Raw genomic sequence first — 21436 nt, forward strand, 5'->3', positions numbered from 1 at the left:
TTTAAAATAGCTATTAAACCTTTCTCGAGGGATACCATTTCTTCTTATTTTTTCAAACATTGTTCAAAAACATTTCAACAAAACAAATTGTTCAGAAGTCATCGTGATGAGATGTGTTGTTAGTGTCGCGGAGTGGCTTTTCTCAAACTTTTGCGCAACATAATATGGTACAGAAATTATGAAAAGGATATTGCGAAAAATGATCATAATACTACATTTGTTATATGTTAACATTAAACTCGTTTAATTTTAACAACTCAAATTTTTCACTTAAGGACGGACAATAGCATTTACGAAAACATGGTAAGATAACAATACTCAAGCTCTCGCTCAGTATAAAACAATAAAATACAATAATTTAGGTTCACTCATCCATGCATACCCTCCACGAGAGGTCTTAATGATGATTTATTTCCCCCACCAGTCATCATTAGAAGCCCTTAACCCGGGGTAGAAAGAGAGAGAGAGAGTTTTACAGCATACTCAAACGCGACATGTTGGCCGACCAACATGTAAAATCTCTGCCGAAAAAGTATCGTGTGAATAAAGCGATTGAAAGCAATCGCTTGATATCTATCAAGGGTTTTCATTAGCTCAGAGGCACGTGCGTGAAAACGTAACCTCTATTGTAAGAGAAATGTCCTCATGTTGCGCAAACTTGTACGTATCTCAGTACAAGAAAAATGCGTTGCAGAATTCCTGGCGAGGGCAAAAAAAATTCAAAGGTGTTGCTTCTAATGTATTTATGTGTGATAGCGTGTGGTTTGCAGTTTCGCTATGGGGGGGGGGGGGAGAGTGCGATTTTGACATTAGCAAACCATTGCTGTTAAAAAAAAATGTTCGAAAGCAATCATTAAATAAAATATTGCTGGCAAACAATTGTTACCGAAAACATTATCAAAAACACATCCCACGAACTGTGAGGTTAACACGTCTATTACAACAACTGTTTGAAAGACATCTCCGCAAGATTTATTATTTCGTAACCTCAGTATTCAAACTTTCTCGCAAACCACCACGCTACTAAAATCATTGTTTCAAATACATATCCGCAAGATGTAACGCAAACTATCGCTACCGGCAGCATTGTTTAAAATAAATCCCCACAAAAATTCAACGTAAACCATCGCTACAAAGAGCATCGTATAAGCTCCTTAGTGATAGTGAAATTTTCGTTTCACGGCTGTAGAAGCTCCTATGGACTAACCCTAATTTCTCTACTACTGTCACATCTCACTACTACTCTCCCATAGACGCTACTACGGCCCACAAACGCACATATCATACACCGCGAGACTCAGTCTTCGTAGGTAATCCAAACATTACTTACTTTTTCATAGCTTTCCAAAAGCTATGCCGTCTCTCGAGGGTTTTGTTGGTTGATTTCTGAAAATTTCATTTCAGCCCCCCACAATTGAAGAGATAAAATGTTTATCAATCTTTTCAACTGCGTGAGACTGACGTCTTTTCAACTCGTTGTTTTCTGATACCTACAAAAATTCTGTCACTTTTCTGTCACAATTTCTGTCTGGCTTTTAAAAAAATCATAATTTTTTTGTGTGTTCATCTTCTCCATCCCCATAAAATAAACACCACTTCTATCCAAGAACACCTGAAATAACTTTTCTTCAGGTGTTCTAAATTTCGAAGAGGATATTTTTTTTTGTTTCCAACTAGGAAAAAAGTACCTCCGGTCATTTAAATTTTAACTAATTGTTTATAGTAGAGTGTTTTCCTTTTTTTTAATAAGCCAAAATTTTTTTGTTCACTACGTAAGCACTTTTGTATAATCATTTTGTGAATGATTATACAAGTAAACATAAAAATCTTAGACAAGATAATCTAATTTACATTGTTACATATTAGATTATCTTATCGTTACATTTCATATTATCATAGAAATTAGATTATCTTATCGAGAAAAATACAATTTTATGTGTACAAAATAACATCATACATGTAATCTTTACCATTAAAATACAATCCACTGTTCTATGGGAGATTAGTAGTGAGATGTGACAGTAGTGGAGAAATTAGGGTTAGCCTATAGGAGTTTTTACGGCCGAGAAACGCACATTTCACTACTACTCTCCTTTCTGCTGCACCCATCCCGGAGGATATTATAATTTGTTAATAGAAGCATCGTGCAAATATATATTTGGAAGGTATAACGTAAACTATCGCTACGGAAAGTACTGTTTGTAACAAATCTCTTGAACAAAAGTTTTCAACAGCTGGCTGATGCGAAGATATATTTTGGAAAGAGAGGAAATTTAACTGCCCCTGCGGGGAATCGAATCCACGTCCTTTCACTTTCCGCATGATTGCCCTAGACCACTAGACTACAGAGGCAACGAACATCTTAATCTTTCCTTGGAGCTAGCATGCACTGAATTTTTTCTGTTTCCAAAATATATCTTCTCATCAGTCAGCTGTAAAAAAACCTTTGTATGGATAGCGGAGAGTGACATCATCCTCGGGTATCTCCAGAAGATCGGTAGAACCTTCGCTACTGAAACATCGTTTAAAATATATCTCCGCAAAATGTATTTTCTTCTCACCAACTAACCTAATTACTCACCTAATTCTTTTGTAAACCATCGCACTTAACCACTCGAAAAACTGCTTAAGATATCCGACTACCTTTCTTGTCACTTTTCTATAAAATGGTACTGGAGTGAACTTTAATAGCATTTTTTTGATAGAAAATGTCTCGAAATGGTAAAAACAGTAACAATTTTTTGTCTATCTATGCCATTTTCTATGAGAAAGTAATGTTTATGTCAAATTTTAGGTAAATGCACTAATATTCGAAACACGATTATAAAAATATTTTGTCAATGAAATGTTTTATGATTTTCATTGACAAAAGTGGCACAGCACATTTAGTTGGTAATGTTGCAAGTTGTCAACCAAAATTTAAAGGATTGCATGATATGCTCATAAGTTACACACAAATACGCTAATGTACATGTGGATTTTTGAAATTTCGTCCTATATTTCGTCTATAAAACACTGTAATTCAAACAATATATATGATGGGCCTTAGATTTTGGATCTTAACCTCAGAAATATATAGAAAAATATTATATCAAAATTGCGTAATGAGAAGATGAATAGCTTTTCAAGAATCATGTCACAAACTCAAGTAAAAAAATGTCACAAAAATATCGTTATTCGTAAAACACTTAAAGTTTTTATTCACGGATAACTTTTATGTAGAAACGGCCATTTATTAATTAAACGGCAATTTCTATTATCGGCGATGGAACTCGAGGCAGGATTGCAAACGGCTGGCTTTGGGAATCCAACCGAATATTGCCAAAAACTTATCTCACTGAACAGAAAACAGATTCTACAGGTTATACAGATCATCACTGGTTATGCTAACCTAAAGAAACATCTGCACAACTGTGGCTACACAGATTCGCCTATTTGTCCTGCGTGTGGAGAGGAAGACGAAACTCCACTCCACTATGTGTGATGATATCCCACCTTCTCTATCCCGAGAAGGAACTACTTTGGTGATCATCAGGTGACACTATGTAAAGTAATAAATGAAACCAGCATTTACAACTTCATAAATTTTCTTAATTATACTAAACACCTGAAAACTCATGGTGGGTATCTACTCTCCTCTAATTTGAACTCTCATGTGCTATTTCCAATAACTTCATGTTGAGTTTCTGGCCATATTCCTGGGTGTTCTTCTCTGCTACTTTTCTTAAAAAGGGTATCGCAGACAGGAGCAGCCTCAAATATTTAGATATGCCCCCCCCCCCTTTGTAGGTTGCAGCTATAGGGATTTAGTAAAATGGTAGCAGATACCATGCCTTTCGTTCTCAACGCTGTTGCAAACTCTGGGAATTTTCCACAGAATAATATTTCTTCATATTTACATAATCCACAACTCGTGTTACACTACTTGGTGTTAGAGTAATGAGCAAAATTTTGCTGGGACGTATTCTATACCATCACTACTGAATGAATGTTTTTAAAACCCATGTTCGGAAGAACTTAACGTTAATTATCGCTACAAAACTCATCTTCAGTAGGTCCAACTAAATTCTCACGCTACGAAAGAACTGTTTGAAACACGAAGGACGTAACGTAAACCACTGCTACCGAATGCATTCCTTTAAAACGCATGTTCTCCTCCTCTTAACTAAATCATGGCCCACCGCTCTGCCTCAATGAAGAGATATAAGCAGGTGGTAAAAGAAGACTTGAACGTTGCTGTAAGCTTTAAAGAAACACATGCACAGAAGGCGTAACGTAAATAAAAGTTACCAAAAGAATGCTTGAACCTTATCTGCTGAAGGTGTATGCAAGCAATTATCACCAAAAGCGTTGTTTCAAACACATCTCCAGAACTTGTAACGTAAACACTTGCTTCCCAAAGCATCGTTTGAAATTAATCTCCGGAAGATATAATGTGCAAACTATATCGCCACCTATCTGGAAGATGTGACGCAAACCATCGCTACCAAAAGCATTGTATGAAGCACATTTCCTGAACATGTGGCGTAATCAATCTCGACCAAAATAATATTTAAACATCATTTTCAGAAGATGCCACGCAACCATAACCACCGAAAAATGTGACTTGAATCATCACTACGAAAGAATTTTTCTAAATCACATCTCCTGATGCATACTGCCACTTTACTATGCTATACCGGAAACATCGTATAATAAAGCACTGTGAGAAGAAGTATAGCTCAGAAACCACATCTAAGAGAAAGGGATCAACTTCCGATTCCTGGTTTCTGAACCACAATTACTTACCACAATTTATAGACATTACCTGTTAGCACAATAACAAAAAAATACGATAAAACTCTCAATTCGAACTGAACTAAAACGTACGCATCAAGAAATAGAGCTGATTTAAATGTGACGCAACTAAAGCAATGCGAAAAAATACTGATCTTCTGTGTTCTTTGCTCTGAAATGCTTTAGACTTATGTATAGACCTTTCACCGGAGAGGAATCAACAGAAAGAATTGCATGTATTTGTTTTATGTATGTTTCAATAAAATTGATCTCTACAAAGGATAGATCCAGCTTAGCAGGTTCTATAGAAACTAGAATCTTATAGAATACGTTTCCTAAAAAATGAATGATACTCAAAAAAAACCCCCCAAAGAAAAGAAGAAAACGTCACTATTCATCATTCGTAGATTTGCACACCATTACCAACGTTTGAATCTCTCGGTAAAATATGGAATTGAAAATATTTGATTTCGGATACATATTTCCTAACACCAATACTATTTGAGAAATGTTCGCAGCAATAACATCCAGGGATTTCGAGAAGATTTAGATCATATCCCTATAGACGGAATTTGAATTTCGTTTCCCGTTATAACGGGAGAAAAATCGCTCGTTCTTCTGAGAGAGTTCCAAAAAAAAAAAGAGGAAAAAATCCTTCTCAAATATGTCAAAAAAGGGTTTTTTTTTTTGTATTAACTTTTCTCTCGAGATGCTTCAACATAAACGACATTACTTCGGAATCGAAGTGTTTAAGCGCATGCGTACTAGACCGGCCCACCACGTGCGGGATCAATCAATAAGTTTTTGTTGTGTGGTGGCGCTTTGAGCTGCCCTATCCCACCAGCCGCGGGGTTTCTGTAGTGTTCGGCTCAAAACTATCTCAATCTCTCACCTCTGTTCCAAGCCGGACAATTTATTGCATGTGTTATAACTGTACATGGTCATAACTCTTCCTCCAATCGGAGATTTTGTACCTACAAAAGTGTACAACTTGTATTTTTTTTCTTTCTTCCCGAAGCAGTAACGAAGCGTTGTGCGTGTTCTTTTGCGAGTTTTAATCTTTTAGACACATCTTTCAGAGCGCGTGCCTTTGGTCAAGTTTTGGTTTTTTTGGTTTCAGTTTCGTTTGAGGGCCATGCCGTATCTTTATATCGAAACTGCGAGAGAAAGGCTATGCAGAAGTGGACGGTGAGTGTATATTATTAATTGAATTGGGGGAAAAATATATTTAATAAGTTTTTTCTCAAATTAAAAATTTTATTATAAGATTATACAGGATGCATAGGAAAGTCCCTTTATCCTGGAATAACACGTGAACCGTAGATCCTAGAAGCATTTTTTCCCAAATACCTTACAGAGGCAATCCCAAGATATCTCGTCTAACTTCTTCCTCTTTATTTTGAGAATCTCGAAATTTCTCGGGTTCTTAAAACGCTCTTTTTTTTTTCGGCAAGCCCAGATACCGTTGTAAGTTTTCTTCTCCTGGCAACATGTTTTCCTCCTCCCCCTCGTCCTGTCAATCAACTGCCAGTTGGCAGAGTCAGCTTACGTGCGAAGTCAGATAAGAGAACGGAAGCGAAAGGATTCCTTTGGCTTCAAAAAAGTATCTTTTCCCTCAGGATGCTTCCCCCCAGGATATTCAGGATATATAATAGCCATATTTTTCCCGCTGCCAGCTCAATGACACTCACATAATGATCTTAGGCTTTTTTCCATCAAAAATGTGAATTTTAATCACGTGAATTGCCCACTCGCCCTCATTTATTTGATTTCTCTTGTCTTTGCCTAATTAATTAATGATTTTTTCAATATCGTATTTGCAACATGAATTTCAGGTATTAATCTCTAGATTTGTATATCCATCTGTGTTGTTGTGAAAATAAATCTATCCTTCGAGATAGTTCTTGACCGTACGGAATACGATGTTTTCTTTTCCTCTTCCTTATTTATTTTATTAAATTTAGTATGCAAACATGCCAAAGGGTTCTGACTTCGTTAGGTGCACAATACAAACAATCAATAAAACTGGAACGAAAAAGCATTGATATCAGTAAAAACACTAACTCAATCAGACACACGAACATATGTAGAGGGGAAAAATTCATAAAAGTTGACGCAAATAAATTTCTTAAAATAATTCCGAATACATAACAACCAATAAAATACACATGAAGATAACAAATAAAATTCAATCTATGATGAAATAAAAAATTATAAAACAAAAACTGAATGTAATTTCAAATCAAAATAATATCACTCGTGAGAAAAAGCAGCGATATCAGTAAAAACATTAATACGATTTAACTCAAGAAACGCAAACAAAGGGGAAAAAAATGTATAAAAAGATGATACCCATGAATCGTTTGAAAATATAAATAAATAAAAATACACAACATTCAATAAAATAAGCATATACACACCGATAACACTCAATATGATGAACTAAAGTGCATAGCACGTTAAAAATGATTAGAGATCAGAAGCGCCGAGAGAGTGACAAAATCTGTGATATGTCGACGAACATACGAGACCTGGTGGCAATCTGTTCCGTACTCTTCCAACACTACATCGGAAGCAATGAAATTTAGCATTACACTTGGCAGTTGGAATTTTAATTTCTATAATGAATGTCTTCTCTCAGTGATGGTCTGGCAATGATTTCAAAGAATGGGGGATGACTGACATCTTTTATATCCTTGTTTTCTTTTTCATTATTATTATTTGTGTTGGGGGAGGGATTTATCAGCTCTCGCGATCAGGACAAAAATATTCTTGAAAATAGGTGTAAATTTCTAGGACGTTTAGTGATTTCGACTATTACAATTATAATATTTCGGTTTCAAGTTTAGTTTCTTTCCTCGAACAATAACCGATTGGAACGACCTCCCACTAAACATTTTTGATTGTACAACAGTTTCCGAATTCCTTTGTAACATCAACCGTCTCTTTTGTAAAAATTTACCATCGCATTCCCTTGTATAGGCCTCGGCCAAACAACATTGAATAAATAAATAAATAAATAAATATGAATCAGAATAATTTTAAAAACCGCTTATATATATATAAATTGTTAAAATATCATTTTTTTTATGAAATCGGAAAACAAATAAATTATGTGAACTGGAAACTTGTTTCACTACACTGCATATTACAGCTGCCTATGGCACTGTTATTGGTGAGTTTCGAAAAAATTTTTTACTTTCATAATGTTCATTTTGTACATTTTCCTATATATATATAATAGTTATTATATTATATATATTAGTTATAAGGATTTCCAGCCTGGTCAGGGCCGTCATTTAAAATTTTTCTGGGGGGGGGGGAGGCAAAGATCATGTACTCAATGTACGCATATTAGATATATATACCATTTTTAGTGTATTTTCAAAAGCCGTCCCCCCGACTCCCGCCCCAAATGACGGGCCTGAGCCTGGTCTTACTTCTGAGCCTAACAAAAAAAATTCCTCGTTTCCAAAAGCAATATTCACTAAGATATATGAATTAAAAAATTGCTGAAAATAGAACTGACAAGTTTATTGTACGTTTCATATACTTCACTTTCCCTCATTTTCTCAGCGATTTTCTAATTCAAATATCTAAGCAAATATTGCACTTTAAGACCGTAGATTTTTTTTTGGCTCAGAAATGGCTGGGCAACAGATAACGCTAGTTAGGTTTTAGGACAAGGTGACCAAATAAAAAGTTATATTTATTTTGTTTTAATAGATATACAACTCCTTGCAATATGAATGAATCATCTGAGGTCTACATTCGGTATTTGTTTTCAACTGGAAGTATGCTACGATCAACGGTTCGTGAGTTATTCCAGGATAAAGGGACTTTCCTATGCACCCTGTACAGCCGAATCTCTCTCTCTCAGAAAGCACAATATCTATCTTCTTAAATGGTTTATTTAACAACCAACGTGAAATTGCTTAATCAAATTTGTTGACCTCAAATTTCATGACAATTTTGGTTTCTTCGGCTCACTTTTAGTCGCTAACGCGTCAATTCACTGAATCTGAATCTCTGTCCAGAGAATGATGTCCTACTTAACCAAATCGTATTGTGTTAATGTCTTTTCATGCGGTTCAGTTGCCAAAATATCACAAAATACTTTGCTCTATATCCTCTCTCGGATTTCTGTTAGCTCTATTACTTTTGATTAAAGAAACTGAAGTTTTTATCCAAGAAACTCCTATCTCAGCCGAAATACAGTATTTCGAATTCTGCATGGTCTAATTGCTGCGCAATCATCTTGAATCCCCTAAAGTATGTTGCTGCATAGCTGAATTTTCAAAATTCGTATAGAATACCATGCATATTCTGGATCTGAAACTTTGAATGCAGAAAAGTGCCCAATTTATTGAATCCTACAAACAATCGTTATCGTGTATAAGTTTTTAAATTCGGCGGTTTTCGTAAATTTTTAGTGTAAAAAAAACAGTCTCTTACAAAATTAAAGTAATCTTTGGTGCCTGGGCTGAAAGTATGAAGCTAGTTTTCGTACGAGCCCATGCTCTGTCGAATGACGGAAAAACGGAAAACCATTAACAGCTGAGCATCGAATCGAACGTATCGTATTACTTTGTGTGAAGCGCTTCTGATTTCTACGAAAATTTGTGAAGGTATTTCCATAGAAAAGGCCCCTTGAGCCTTTCTATGGAAGAGGTGTATTTTAAGGGGTTGAGAATATAATCGGGAATTGTAAAAAACAACACCCGGTATGAGGAAAGACGCGTTATCCGGGCGACTCACTAACGAAATTTGATGATATTTGTAAAAGGGTACTTCGAATATTTAGAGCGTTTCGGTATCTTTTTCTTAAGAATGTTTTAGAAATGTTCGATTGGGCGCATGTCTGGGGAACTGCGTTAGAGCTCGTAGTAATTTTCGAGGATCCGATTCACTTCAAACACCGATTTTTAACATAGCTTTTCTTGTTCATCTCTAAATCTTTTAAAAATATTTTCGAACTTCAATTCCTACTGTTTATGACTGCTATGACTGTTATGTATCTTGAATGGTTTTTTACGCTAATTTTTTAAATGCGATATTGGTCATTGGCATATTTGGTCATAAAATGTTCTTGAAAACACGGTAAAATACAGCACGTTATATATATATATATATATATATATATATATATATATATATTATTCTGATAACAATAAACGATTGATAACTATATCCGAAAAAAATCCCGCTAGTAATGTAGTAATATTATGACTAGGGCTTGGATTTTTATGACCTAAAAACATGAAAATTTTACCTTAAAATTTAAAAATTATGCCATTATAATTTTCCCATAATTTCATTTCTTTTTTGGTTTTTCTCTCTCCCCCATGTTATGAAGTTAAAAAAATAAACAAAAATTTCACCAATTAATCTTTTTAATTAAAATTCTCTTATCAAATGCAAATGAAAACCACGCGTATCTTACGCACGTTAATTGTTTTTCAGCATCGCACTGAATTTTATGAGATGCAATTCAAATGTAAAAAAAAGGAACTGCTATTGCCTAGTTTCTTCTAAGAAATATTTAAGGAAACTACTTTCAGTCTTTTTTACAAAAGTATAAAAGGGTTTTACTGAAGTTTCTGCAATCTCATTTTGATTGTTTCTCAATCTAAATTGCAATGTTGCTGCGCAGGTAATCGCCTTTGCGCTGGAACTTCTAACATATATAACCAAATACGCTACAGTGGTACCATCGGTCCTTCTTTTAAACCGAGCACAACTCCGGTCTACCGTCATTTAACAATTTGCTACCATTTTATTCTCATTCAGATGTGAGGATGAGTTTAAAGTGTGCATATGTTTTATACCTAACTATATACATACGTATCTACTAGTGTTTGGTTAGAGTTAGTGATGCCATCTGCATTTCGAATTGTGAATAAAGTCTAATGTTTGAATACGCCGCAACTAGGGTAAGGCGGAGGGTGGGGGGGGGGTGACTCGTACGTTGGGAAGGGAGGGCACCGAGTATAATTTCTGTTTTTTTCAAAATTATCAGGAAGGGATGCCAAAATGCATACTTGTCAAGGGCGACTGTGAATTTTTGCTGACAGGTTGCGTGTTCGATTCCAGGTCGTCTCATTGTAATTACGCCAGAGTGGCGTTGTGGTAAGATGCTTGTCTACCACCGTGAAAGCTGCTGTCACGGTCCCGGGTTCGAATCCGAGGGAGGATATAGTTAAGATATTTTCCTTAAAAGAACTTGAGGCGACCACCGATAGACATCGCCTTCATTTCCAATCCATCTCATTAATGGCAGTAAATTGCAATATAGCGAGATGGACAGGTTTGGTGAAGTAGTGGTCAGTTTTTTGCTTTCGGTTGCGGTCATGTATGTATCGATACCCTCATCGAGTTTATCGATAGAAAGTGAAAAAAAGTATGGGACCAAGGACACTTCCTTGAGGAACTCCACTTGTAACGTCTGTCCAACCAGAGAATTCCCCGTTCACCATAACTCGTTGCGACCTATCTCTTAGCCACGATTCTATCCAATTCAGCAAGTTTTCCCCAATTCCAATCTCGCGTAAACGCTTCAAGAGTTTGCCATGTTGGACCCGATCAAATGCCTTCTGGAAATCAAGGTAAACAACGTCTACATTTTTGCTCTCACCCAAAGCCTTAGTCACGTGATCATAGAAGCAAAGGACGTTAGTTACACATGACTTCCCCTTCCTGAACCCATGCTGATTATCCTAAGTCACTGATAGAGATGATCTCAAGTCACCGATAGATGAGCTCCACATTATATAGCAACACTGTCTTATCTCTTACCATTTTTGAGTTATATTGGATTGAAGGAAAATGCGTAAAATCTCTGAAGGGAAAAAACAACAGAATTTAGAAGTTCCTGAAAGATCCACACGCAAAACTCAGCGCATATTTGGGAAGAACAAAACAAATCTTATATGGGAATAAGGATAGAGGGTGACACATTCACAAAAATATTTGATAGTGAACTGATATATTAGTGAAGTCGAACTATCACCAAAATCGGTAACCGCCAATTCCGGATGTTCGTCGAAGTAAACATTTCAGTTATGACTCTTGTCTACAACAGCGACTAACTCCCGCTATAGGGAGTTTCAATATGTTTCTTTCTTCTTTGTTTCTGCTACTGATGAAGGGACTTCATATAGTTCCAAAACACGTATAGCCGTGTTCGTTTTTGGAATTTTGGGTACACGCAAACGTCGATTATTCAATCGTATTATCACACCCAAAAGGTTCATTTAATTCATTTCTATTACTATTTCAGTTATGTGTTGCAAAGGAAAGGCTGAATTTTTCTCCTGAACTATAGAACACCGATATCATTTATTGTAGGCTCTTTTGAAAGCTCGTGAAATGGTAAAGTTATTGGTAAATTTGACCTATTGTAGCCAGCAGAATTCATGATGAAAAAAAAATATTTTTTTTTGGTGGTAATTCAATTTTGCATTTCTCCCATTTTTCAGTCCTTGTAGCTCGCCATTAGATCCAGATATTCTGATGAGAATGGTGTCATCTTATAAGAGTTTTTTTCTGTTTTTTTCAAAATAAGTGATTAGTTTGAGTGTAAATTTTATAGGAACTTCACAAATTCAGGTATTTATCAGAAATGACGCATTACTTCAATTCACCACAACTCGAAAACGGTAAGAGATAGCACAGAGTTGCTAAAGTCTTTTATGTTCCACATATATTTTGTTCAGCAGATGATGTGACATTCACCCTGTACAGGACTGGAGCTAGAGGGGGCGGGAGGGCCAACTTCCCCGGGCGGAAAAGTTTAGGGGATGGCAATTTTAGGTGGAAACAAAGAACAGCGTTATCGAATTATCGAATTTTAAAGTTATTTGGGCGGTAAAATAAAGTTTGTTCCGGGCGGCAAAAATCCTAGTTATAGCCCTGACCCTGTAAATTGTGTATGAAATGTTATCAATTACGTCACATTCGAAGATGCAGCTTGAATTTACATCGCAATGCTGAGAAATCACATAAAGCTACTATAACGTGATGTCCTAAGAAGCATTGCTTTCAAGTTTAGGACACCTGTAAGCTAAATTAAGTTTAAAAAGAATAGGGTTACTACAGTAGCCAGTAAGAAGAAGCCACGCTCTACGTTGATCACAATGTCCTCAGACATCATATTTAAGACCATAAAATTGAACTTCAAAATACCACGATGCTACCTATACCCAAAGGTATTTATTTATTTATTTGTGCAATATTGTTGGCCTTTCAAAGGCCTACACAAGAGGGTACGGTGGATTCATACATTGATGTTTAGTAAAATTTGACAAGAAATTGGAGATCATGGGGGGAAGTTATCAATAGTGGAGGGGAGCTTGCTCCATTCAACTATGGCATTAGGAAAGAAACTGTATTTAAAACAGTCTGTAGAGGCAAAGTAGGTTTTAATCTTTTGGTGTAGTCAAGTCTATTGCAAACACAGGAAGGCTTAGTCAGAATACCGGACGTATCGAAATTTAGATTACCATGAGTAATCTTATAAAGCATGGTTAACCGGGAGATAAGTCGGTGAGTAGCGAGTGAGTGGAGATTAAGTTCGAGTTTAAGATCGGAAACGGAACTGAAAGAGGACCAGCAGTCATGAATAAAGAGAGGATTTATTTTCGATAGATTCAAGTTTGTCGATATTAATAGAGGTGTGGGAACCCCACACACCTCAGCTACATAAGAATGAACGGGAGAAATATAAATTTGGCAGTTTGGCAGCAGGGAAGTCGGACGTCACGAGTAAAATGTTTGAGGTTGCGACAAAGGAAAAAAAAAGTTTGTTGAGACATTTCTATATAGTAGACATAATCAATATGATTATTCCAACGGAAGTCAGCCGACATTGTGACACCCAAATATTTAAATTGCGAAAGTTGGGATATGGTTACATTATTGATCGAGTACGAGAATTGGAAGGGAAGAATTTTACGAGAAGCTCTCGTGAGAGAAAACTGTTTTAGATAGATTGATAGGCATATGCCCAAAATGAGCACCACTCTCAGACGGAAACAAGATTACGTTTGAGACTTTCGTGATAGGATTTGTGATTAATTACGCGGTAGATTACAGTCATCAGCAAAAAATCTAGTGGTGCAGTTGAGGGTTTCAGGGAGATCGTTTATATATAAATAGAACAATAAAGGCGAGAGGACCGCTCCTTAAGGAGCACCTGAATTTACAGGGGCAAATGGCGAGTCATGATCTTTAAAATGTACAAATTGCTTACGATTTTTTAGGAAAGCTTCTAACTATTTGAGCAATACAATTTCTCCAATATTTGTCTACCTAAAAATACAGATCGGATAACTATCAATTTATATTATATAACAGACGGGAAGAAATCAGTAATCAATACGGTATTCTGCGCTGTAAATATACCAGAGTGGTTTTTTCGTATTTCATCAAACGTTTAGAATCCGATTCTTTCTCCCACGAAGCGGAAATAAATTATTGTACCCACCGACGGCCATGTATACGTAACATTATTCTTTATCCAATATGTCCGCATGCACCAATGCATCATAAAACGACAAAGGAGTCCATTCGTGAAGATCGGAGTTTGCACGTAATAACCATGGTAACATTTTTGCAAAAAGCAAACGTGACGTTTTTTTCTTTTCTGGCCTCCAGTTTTATGACTAATTTCCTTTCCCATTTCTGGAAGCTACTTTTCGTCCATCTACGAATTGGGCAATTTTTATCTGCAAAAGAACTCTCTGACAGTGACTGATTGACCTCGCAGTGGAAAAAGAAAAAAAATGTCAAGGTCTCTGTGTATGTGCTGCTTTTCTTACGGTGTCTATCGTGTTTCTTAGAAGATGTGTCATCTATTGCGTCAAAGGTGATTTCGTGGGGAAAAACCACTAAATTCTCACATCCACCAACCAAAAGTGGTAATTGGTGCTATCGGACGCTGCATGTGATGTCTTTTGTGGAGATTCTGGCAACTAGACCATGACTGTGAGGACTGTGCTAGTACGACTTTTATCCATGCCCCTCCTCCACATCCTGTAGCAGGGCCCCTAGGCTAGGTTCTCTTACGGGCTTCCAGTGCAAACGTTTCATGGGCCCTTCTTTTGATAATTTATAGCGGAATTGCATGGCGGTGAATTGTTGGTCGGTGAATTTTCCTAGCGGTGAATTGTTGGTCGGTGAATTTTCCTAGCGGTGAATTGTTGGTCGGTGAATTTTCCGGCGGTGAATTGTTGTCGGTGAATTGCTGGCGGTGAATTTTCTGGACACGCATGTGAAGGCCATGCCTTTATCTCATCAACCGTCCGCCGTAGAGGAATGCTTTCGGTTTAAAGAATGTTCAAAAGGCGTTCAAAAATTATCCTGTACCAGTTTTGAGAGTGAAAATACAATGTGTAACAAAATAAAAAAAAAAACTAAATTTTTATACAGTCGTATTGTTCTCTAATTTACAATTAGACAGTTATTACCCTGTATTTCCCGGAGGCCAACATAAAAAATCCAAAGTTTCTAAGTGTAATCGCTAAGATATTTGAATTGAAATATCGGAGAAAAAATATGAAAGAGCAGCAAAAACTAGCGTTGTTCGTTAGTTAGTTCTAACGAACAACGCTCTTTTCCCAACTATACTCCGATTTTTGAATTCGAATATCTTAGCGAATATTACACTTAAAATAAAACATGTAATTTTTTCTGTTGGCCTCAGGAGATACAGGGGTAACACCTATCTAATTGGAAGTTAGAGGACCGGGAACCGTATAAAGATTTGGATATTTTTGTTTTGTGACGCACTATTTTCAGAGAAATTGGCTTTTCTGGATGTTATGCCAAAACTGATATTTGGAAAGAGAAGTGATTTGCCTCCTCCGGGAATCGAATCCGGATCCCCCTGCATGCCGGGCACACAAGTGCGGTAAACAATTCACCAGAGACATCTTTTCAATTCCTCATAACACGCATTAGTAGCGTGAAGCGCTGGACCCGGGTTCGATTCCCGGAGGAGACAAATCACTTTTCTTTCCAAATATCAGTTTCGGCATTAACATCCAGAAAATTCAATTTCTCAGTATATTTCAGGCCAAAAAAATACCATGTCTTCACACTATTTTCACTCTCAAACCTGGTACAAGGTAATAAGGCCTCTTGGGTTGAATACCTTCTGCTATGCAACCCTTGGTATTCAGCTAAAGTGAGAAACTCGGTCAGCGTGACTAGTGGTTAAATATTTTTCCTCTGAAGACGACACCCATTGGTGTTGAAATGTATTAGGACTTTTTATGTATGCCTTATTCGTTGGTGTCTTCTTAATATTCTTGGTCAAAGTTGATCAACTCTTCCACCATTTGCTACCTTCCACAGTGACACCGTAAACACGGGTTACTTTGGCCAACTTTTATAAAACTTTCCTTTTTGTCTAATCTTACGCTAGAAAATTAAACAAAATGTTCAGTACTGATATTTTTTACCCTTTTTACCTCTAAAAAGACAGTGATGTACAATGAATCCATTTTCTATAATATTTTTAAAAGCTTTATTTTTGGCCAAAGCAGCCCATAAAAGTTGGGGTAACTTTTTGTCCTACGTTTCAAATATTTCCATTTTAAAAGTCTGCAAAACGTGCTAGAAGTATTGGATTCCCCCTGGTTTTAAAGGAAAAGTACTCTCACATATACAGTCGAATCCCGTTATAATGAACTCCAAGAGACCGCAGAAATCACTTCGTTATAACGAAATTTCGTTATAAACGAATTCCATGTTTTTGCATTGTTTCTATATAAACTTATAGAAAAGTGGTCATTAAAACGAGATTTTCGCTATAACGGTATTCTTTAAAACGGGATTTGACTATACCAATACAAAAATATTCTTTATTTATTATTACTTTTCACTGGCGTAGAATTCTTGCATAGGTGTTACGGGTCTTATTAGAAGTCTTACGTAGGTGTTGCGGGTCTTATTAGAAGTCTTACGGAGGTGTTACTGGTCTTACTACAAGTCTTACGTAGGTGTTGCGAGTCTTACTAGAAGTCTTACGGAGGTGTTGCGGGTCTTACTAGAAGTCTTACGGACGTGTTGCGGGTCTTATTAGAAGTCTTACGGAGGTGTTGCGGGTCTTATTAGAAGTCTTACGGAGGTGTTACGGCTCTTACTACAAGTCTTACGTAGGTGTTGCGAGTCTTACTAGAAGTCTTACGGAGGTGTTGCGGGTCTTATTAGAAGTCTTACGGACGTGTTGCGGGTCTTATTAGAATTCTTACGGAGGTGTTGCGGGTCTTATTAGAAGTCTTACGGAGGTGTTACGGCTCTTACTACAAGTCTTACGTAGGTGTTGCGAGTCTTACTAGAAGTCTTACGGAGGTGTTGCGGGTCTTATTAGAAGTCTTACGGACGTGTTGCGGGTCTTATTAGAATTCTTACGGAGGTGTTGCGGGTCTTATTAGAAGTCTTACGGACGTGTTGCGGGTCTTATTAGAAGTCTTACGGAGGTGTTGCGGGTCTTACTACAAGTCTTACGTAGGTGTTGCGAGTCTTACTAGAAGTCTTACGTAGGTGTTGTGTTGCGGGTCTTACTAGAAGTCTTACGGAGGTGTTGCGGGTCTTATTAGAAGTCTTACGGAGGTGTTACGGGTCTTATTAGAAGTGTTACGTAGGTACGGTACCTTAAGTATGATCTTTGTAAAAGATTCGAAAACAACTTTCAACTCTTGGCCATACAGTTTTCACAGAAGAAAATAATCTTTTCAATGATTTTGGGGGATTGATCACTTGTGCAATGTTAGAGACCATATAGAAAAAAAGTGTCTTTTTTTTCTGTTCCCCGCTTCCAAGCCTTTTTTATATAAGCTCCATGCAATCCACAATAGCAGCAGTTTCTGCGACACTCATAACAACTCCCGGAAAATGTTTTTCCTGTTCCGGGCAACTTCTACCATATCTCCTTCTTTCAAAGTGTCCTTTAGAGATTGAGTTTCTACAGTTTTGTGTGGAGTTGAGTGCAATGGCTGATTTTCCTCAGCAGAATTGTTGTTGGTTTTTATCATTACCAGTTTCCGGTATTGCCTCAAGCAGTTTTTCACTACATTGTCTCACTTTCTTTGGGGAGGAAGTAATAGTTTTTTGGCGTTACCAGTACTGTTTTTTGATCTATGCGTTTTACCAAAAAACCTAAATCATTTCATATATTCGTAGTCAGGATGATATCAGTTTTAAATATTGACTTTTTCCTAAACAAAAACATGTACTGGATTTCTCGCACAAAGATTGACATTTCATTTCATACCATACACCGCCTAAGCTCTATCGACCAATGTCAATTTTAGTCATTCCCAGGATGAAGAGCTGGACGGTGTCGGGTGCTTTATTATGCATATATAAATTACATATGTGCACACATGACAATAAAACACAAAATAAGCCCCCCCAAAAAAGATAATGACCTAATAAAGACTGGATCTGTTCTCATCTGTCTGGTGGCAATAGAAAGCAGTCAAGTTGTCCCTATCCATTTGTGTTTTTAGCCAAATTGTTTCCGTGTCTGATACATGTAGATGAAATAGATGACCTCCCCTAGGATGTTCAGACTGTCCAGCTTTATGCTAAGCGTCTTGCACTGAAAGAACGCGTGCTCTAAAAGCATAAGCTCTTTTTTTTTCAATGGCATTTTCTATTATCTGAATCTTTCACGTCTTATATGATTCCAAAACTTTCCAATAAAAAAGTGAGGAAACATCTGGAAAAAGATTTTCGAAGTGGGCATTAGTTAATCAGGCTCGATTGGATATCAGCAATTGTGATGATGATGATTGGAGCTAAAATTCAGCTTACGACGCAATTATTTTATGTTAGCACGTACATCCATATTGACGAAATATTCGTTAGCCGAATCCGTAGTCATTAGCCGAGGCAGGAAAAAATGACGAAAGAAATAATCGTTTGCCGAATAATTCGTCAGTCGCAGCATTCGCTTGCGGCGATATCTCTGAAGTTGATTTTAAAATTAAAAAATAATAAAAAATAATAAATTTAAAATTACTAAAACTAATTAAATAAAACTTCGCAGATCAAATTCTAATAGCGTGGAGGAATAGTGACATGCAATGAAAATCCGAAATTTCATCAATTTCAGTTAGTATTTTGATCCACCATCATCGTTGTTGGAATTTAGATAATTTCCTATAAAATTTGATTTTGTTGAAACTTCCCAGAAATAAATCTGCAAATTAACGTTTTAGACTTCATAGCAGAAATCATTAAACCCCCTGTAAAATGCGATACCTTTATTTTCGAACCAAGCTTTCTTCCGGGTTTCAAAATTAAGGGGTACAGTGAAAAGTGTTCCATTGAGAATCCAAACTTACAAAACATCTAAGCTTATCAGAGCTGAAGAATTATGAAGCAATTAAGAAGGCGAAATATCTCGTCAATGCCGCTGAGAGGGTTACTCATAATATTTTGGGAGTTTTTTTCTGGCTATATATATATATAGAAACATCAAATTATTTATATAATTAGAGACGGGAATCGATTAATCGATTAAAATTTTATCTCATTAATTACAAATTTTAATTGATGAATCGTATTTTAATCGAATATTTTCAATCGCTATTCATTCATATCAAACATAGTGTTGGTAACTATATAACATGAATTAATGCTATAAAAAACATTCTATTCATTTCACGCATCTATGCACTAAATGGATGGAAACAAACACAGAAATAGATTGAGAAATAAAGATTTGAATAAAGACCGCGCCCGCTTGAAGCTATTTAAGATCGTCTCCATTTGCCAAAACCATGAATGTGTAAATTTCTAGAACTTGGAAAACGACTTTCGAATGTTACGCTATGAAAGTAGTTCTCTTAAAATGTTTTGTAAAATGTATTTCAATACGGGGATACACATTTCCTCGTTTCTGGAAAAACTGAAGTAGCAAAATAAGTGATGCAACCTGCTGATAAACCCAAACGTGAAAATTCGCACATTCATGTCTCCGGTGTAAAAGAGACGACATGATGAACATGCTTGTCATATACTGGAATTTCTTATAACTTGGATCTTGCCAAATTACTTTTTAATAAGTAATTTTAGAAATCACCACTAGTTTTCGTTGAACCGACTTGTGTTCCCTCATGTACAAAAAAATTAGATGAAATATTGATTCGAATATTTTTTAATATAGCCACTTATCTGAACTGCAGTATAGGAACATAATTTATGTAAGACATTTGATCGGTTTGGTCAAATAAATCCTGTTTATAATTCAACTTTAATGAAATGTATAAAATCGATTTTTGATTGGTCGAGTCGATTAACTCAAATAAAATCTTTAACTGCGGTTATCTTGCGCCGTAGCGCAGGTCGATAAGATACTCGCCTAAAGTGTCTAAGGATGTTTAGAGGTGTCGCGAGTTCGATACCCGGTTCGTCCTTGTCAGAAACTTTCCTGACACAGGGGTAGAACAGAAACGGCGACATGACCGCAGAAGAAATTGCTACCGCACGGAGTCCCCCAACGAGGGGTTAACACACCAACCTCTCGATGAGTATAAAAACAAGCCTGCCATTTGGAATCGGCAACAAATTGTAGGTACCGTTCTAACTAGCCCTCGTGTGCACAAAATGACCGTGGGGCGGCAAAAATAATCAAATGAACTGCAATCACCAATTGATCGATTAACCGAATCGATTGACTGATTAACCGAACCGATTTATCGATCAACCAAGCCGATTTATCGATTAAACAAGCCGATTTATCAATTAATCTGACCAGCCCTATTTATAGTACATTTCGTTGTATAGTCAGTTTTGATCAGACACTGCGATTGTTCACTGCGATTGAATGGCAGTCACAGACAGAATTCGGAAAAAGACGCGCAGTTGAGACCTCCACAATGCTATTAAAATGGTCTTCGTTAAGGACGTCGTCCAGACACGGTATGCAGCTGCCTTCATCCCCGCGGCCATGCTAGATTTAGCTCAAATAATTGATAAATAAATACTATACATTAATGCATTGATGCATAAATGACATGTATTGATGCATATTTCACTTGCCACGGGGAGAGTCTGTAGATATGAATCCACCATTGCTGAGACGGCTTTTATAACAGCGTTTGTGCTTCTCAATTATTTTCCCCTTCGGTGATTTTTTTTAGTGGATAAATTTTCTCTAAATATTTTTGTTCTCAATTGATTTACCTGCGATCAAATTTTCTGTGAAGAATTCTTGCAATGTGATTTTCTTGACTGGTGATTTCCGTGGTAACTTTTCATTTTGGTTAATTTTTGTCAATAAATTTTCCCTTTTTTCGATGAATTTTCCCTTCGATTATTTTTCTCTTAAATATGAATACCGCCAAATAATTTTCCTTCTATGAATTTCCGTCACTTAAATTTCCCTTCAAAGAAATTTTTGTGTATCAATTTTATAAAGCGGTGAATTTTTTGTGGGGATCAATTTTTCTCTCTCGGTGTTTTTTAGTCCATCACTTCTCTTTCATATGTATTTTTTATTGATTTTTCCTGCTATGATATATTCGTTGAAGAATCCTTCATGCGATGAGATTTTCGCGATTGTTTTGGTGGTTAAACAATGGTTCGTGATTGTTATTGTGGTTTTGGTAGTAAATTTTCCTATCGATGAATTTTTGTCAATCCATTT

At 36.5% G+C, this 21436-nt stretch overlaps 1 protein-coding gene across 1 annotated transcript in view; it reads left to right on the plus strand.

The window, feature by feature from the left end:
* The first annotated feature begins 5633 nt into the window (after nt 1-5633).
* Nucleotides 5634-21436, plus strand: part of LOC149066227 (uncharacterized) — a 103233-nt gene continuing 87430 nt past the window's right edge. Inside the window, exon 1 of the mRNA XM_089253209.1 lies at nt 5634-5964. Within this exon, the coding sequence (XP_089109335.1) occupies nt 5912-5964 (53 nt within the window). The 5' untranslated portion in view covers nt 5634-5911. The remainder of the gene's footprint in view (nt 5965-21436) is intronic.

The sequence above is a fragment of the Pholcus phalangioides genome, unplaced genomic scaffold (assembly GCF_987345545.1).
Source record: "Pholcus phalangioides strain wild (caught in Gottingen) unplaced genomic scaffold, Ppha-v1.0 ptg000032l_1, whole genome shotgun sequence".
Classification (NCBI taxonomy): domain Eukaryota; kingdom Metazoa; phylum Arthropoda; class Arachnida; order Araneae; family Pholcidae; genus Pholcus; species Pholcus phalangioides.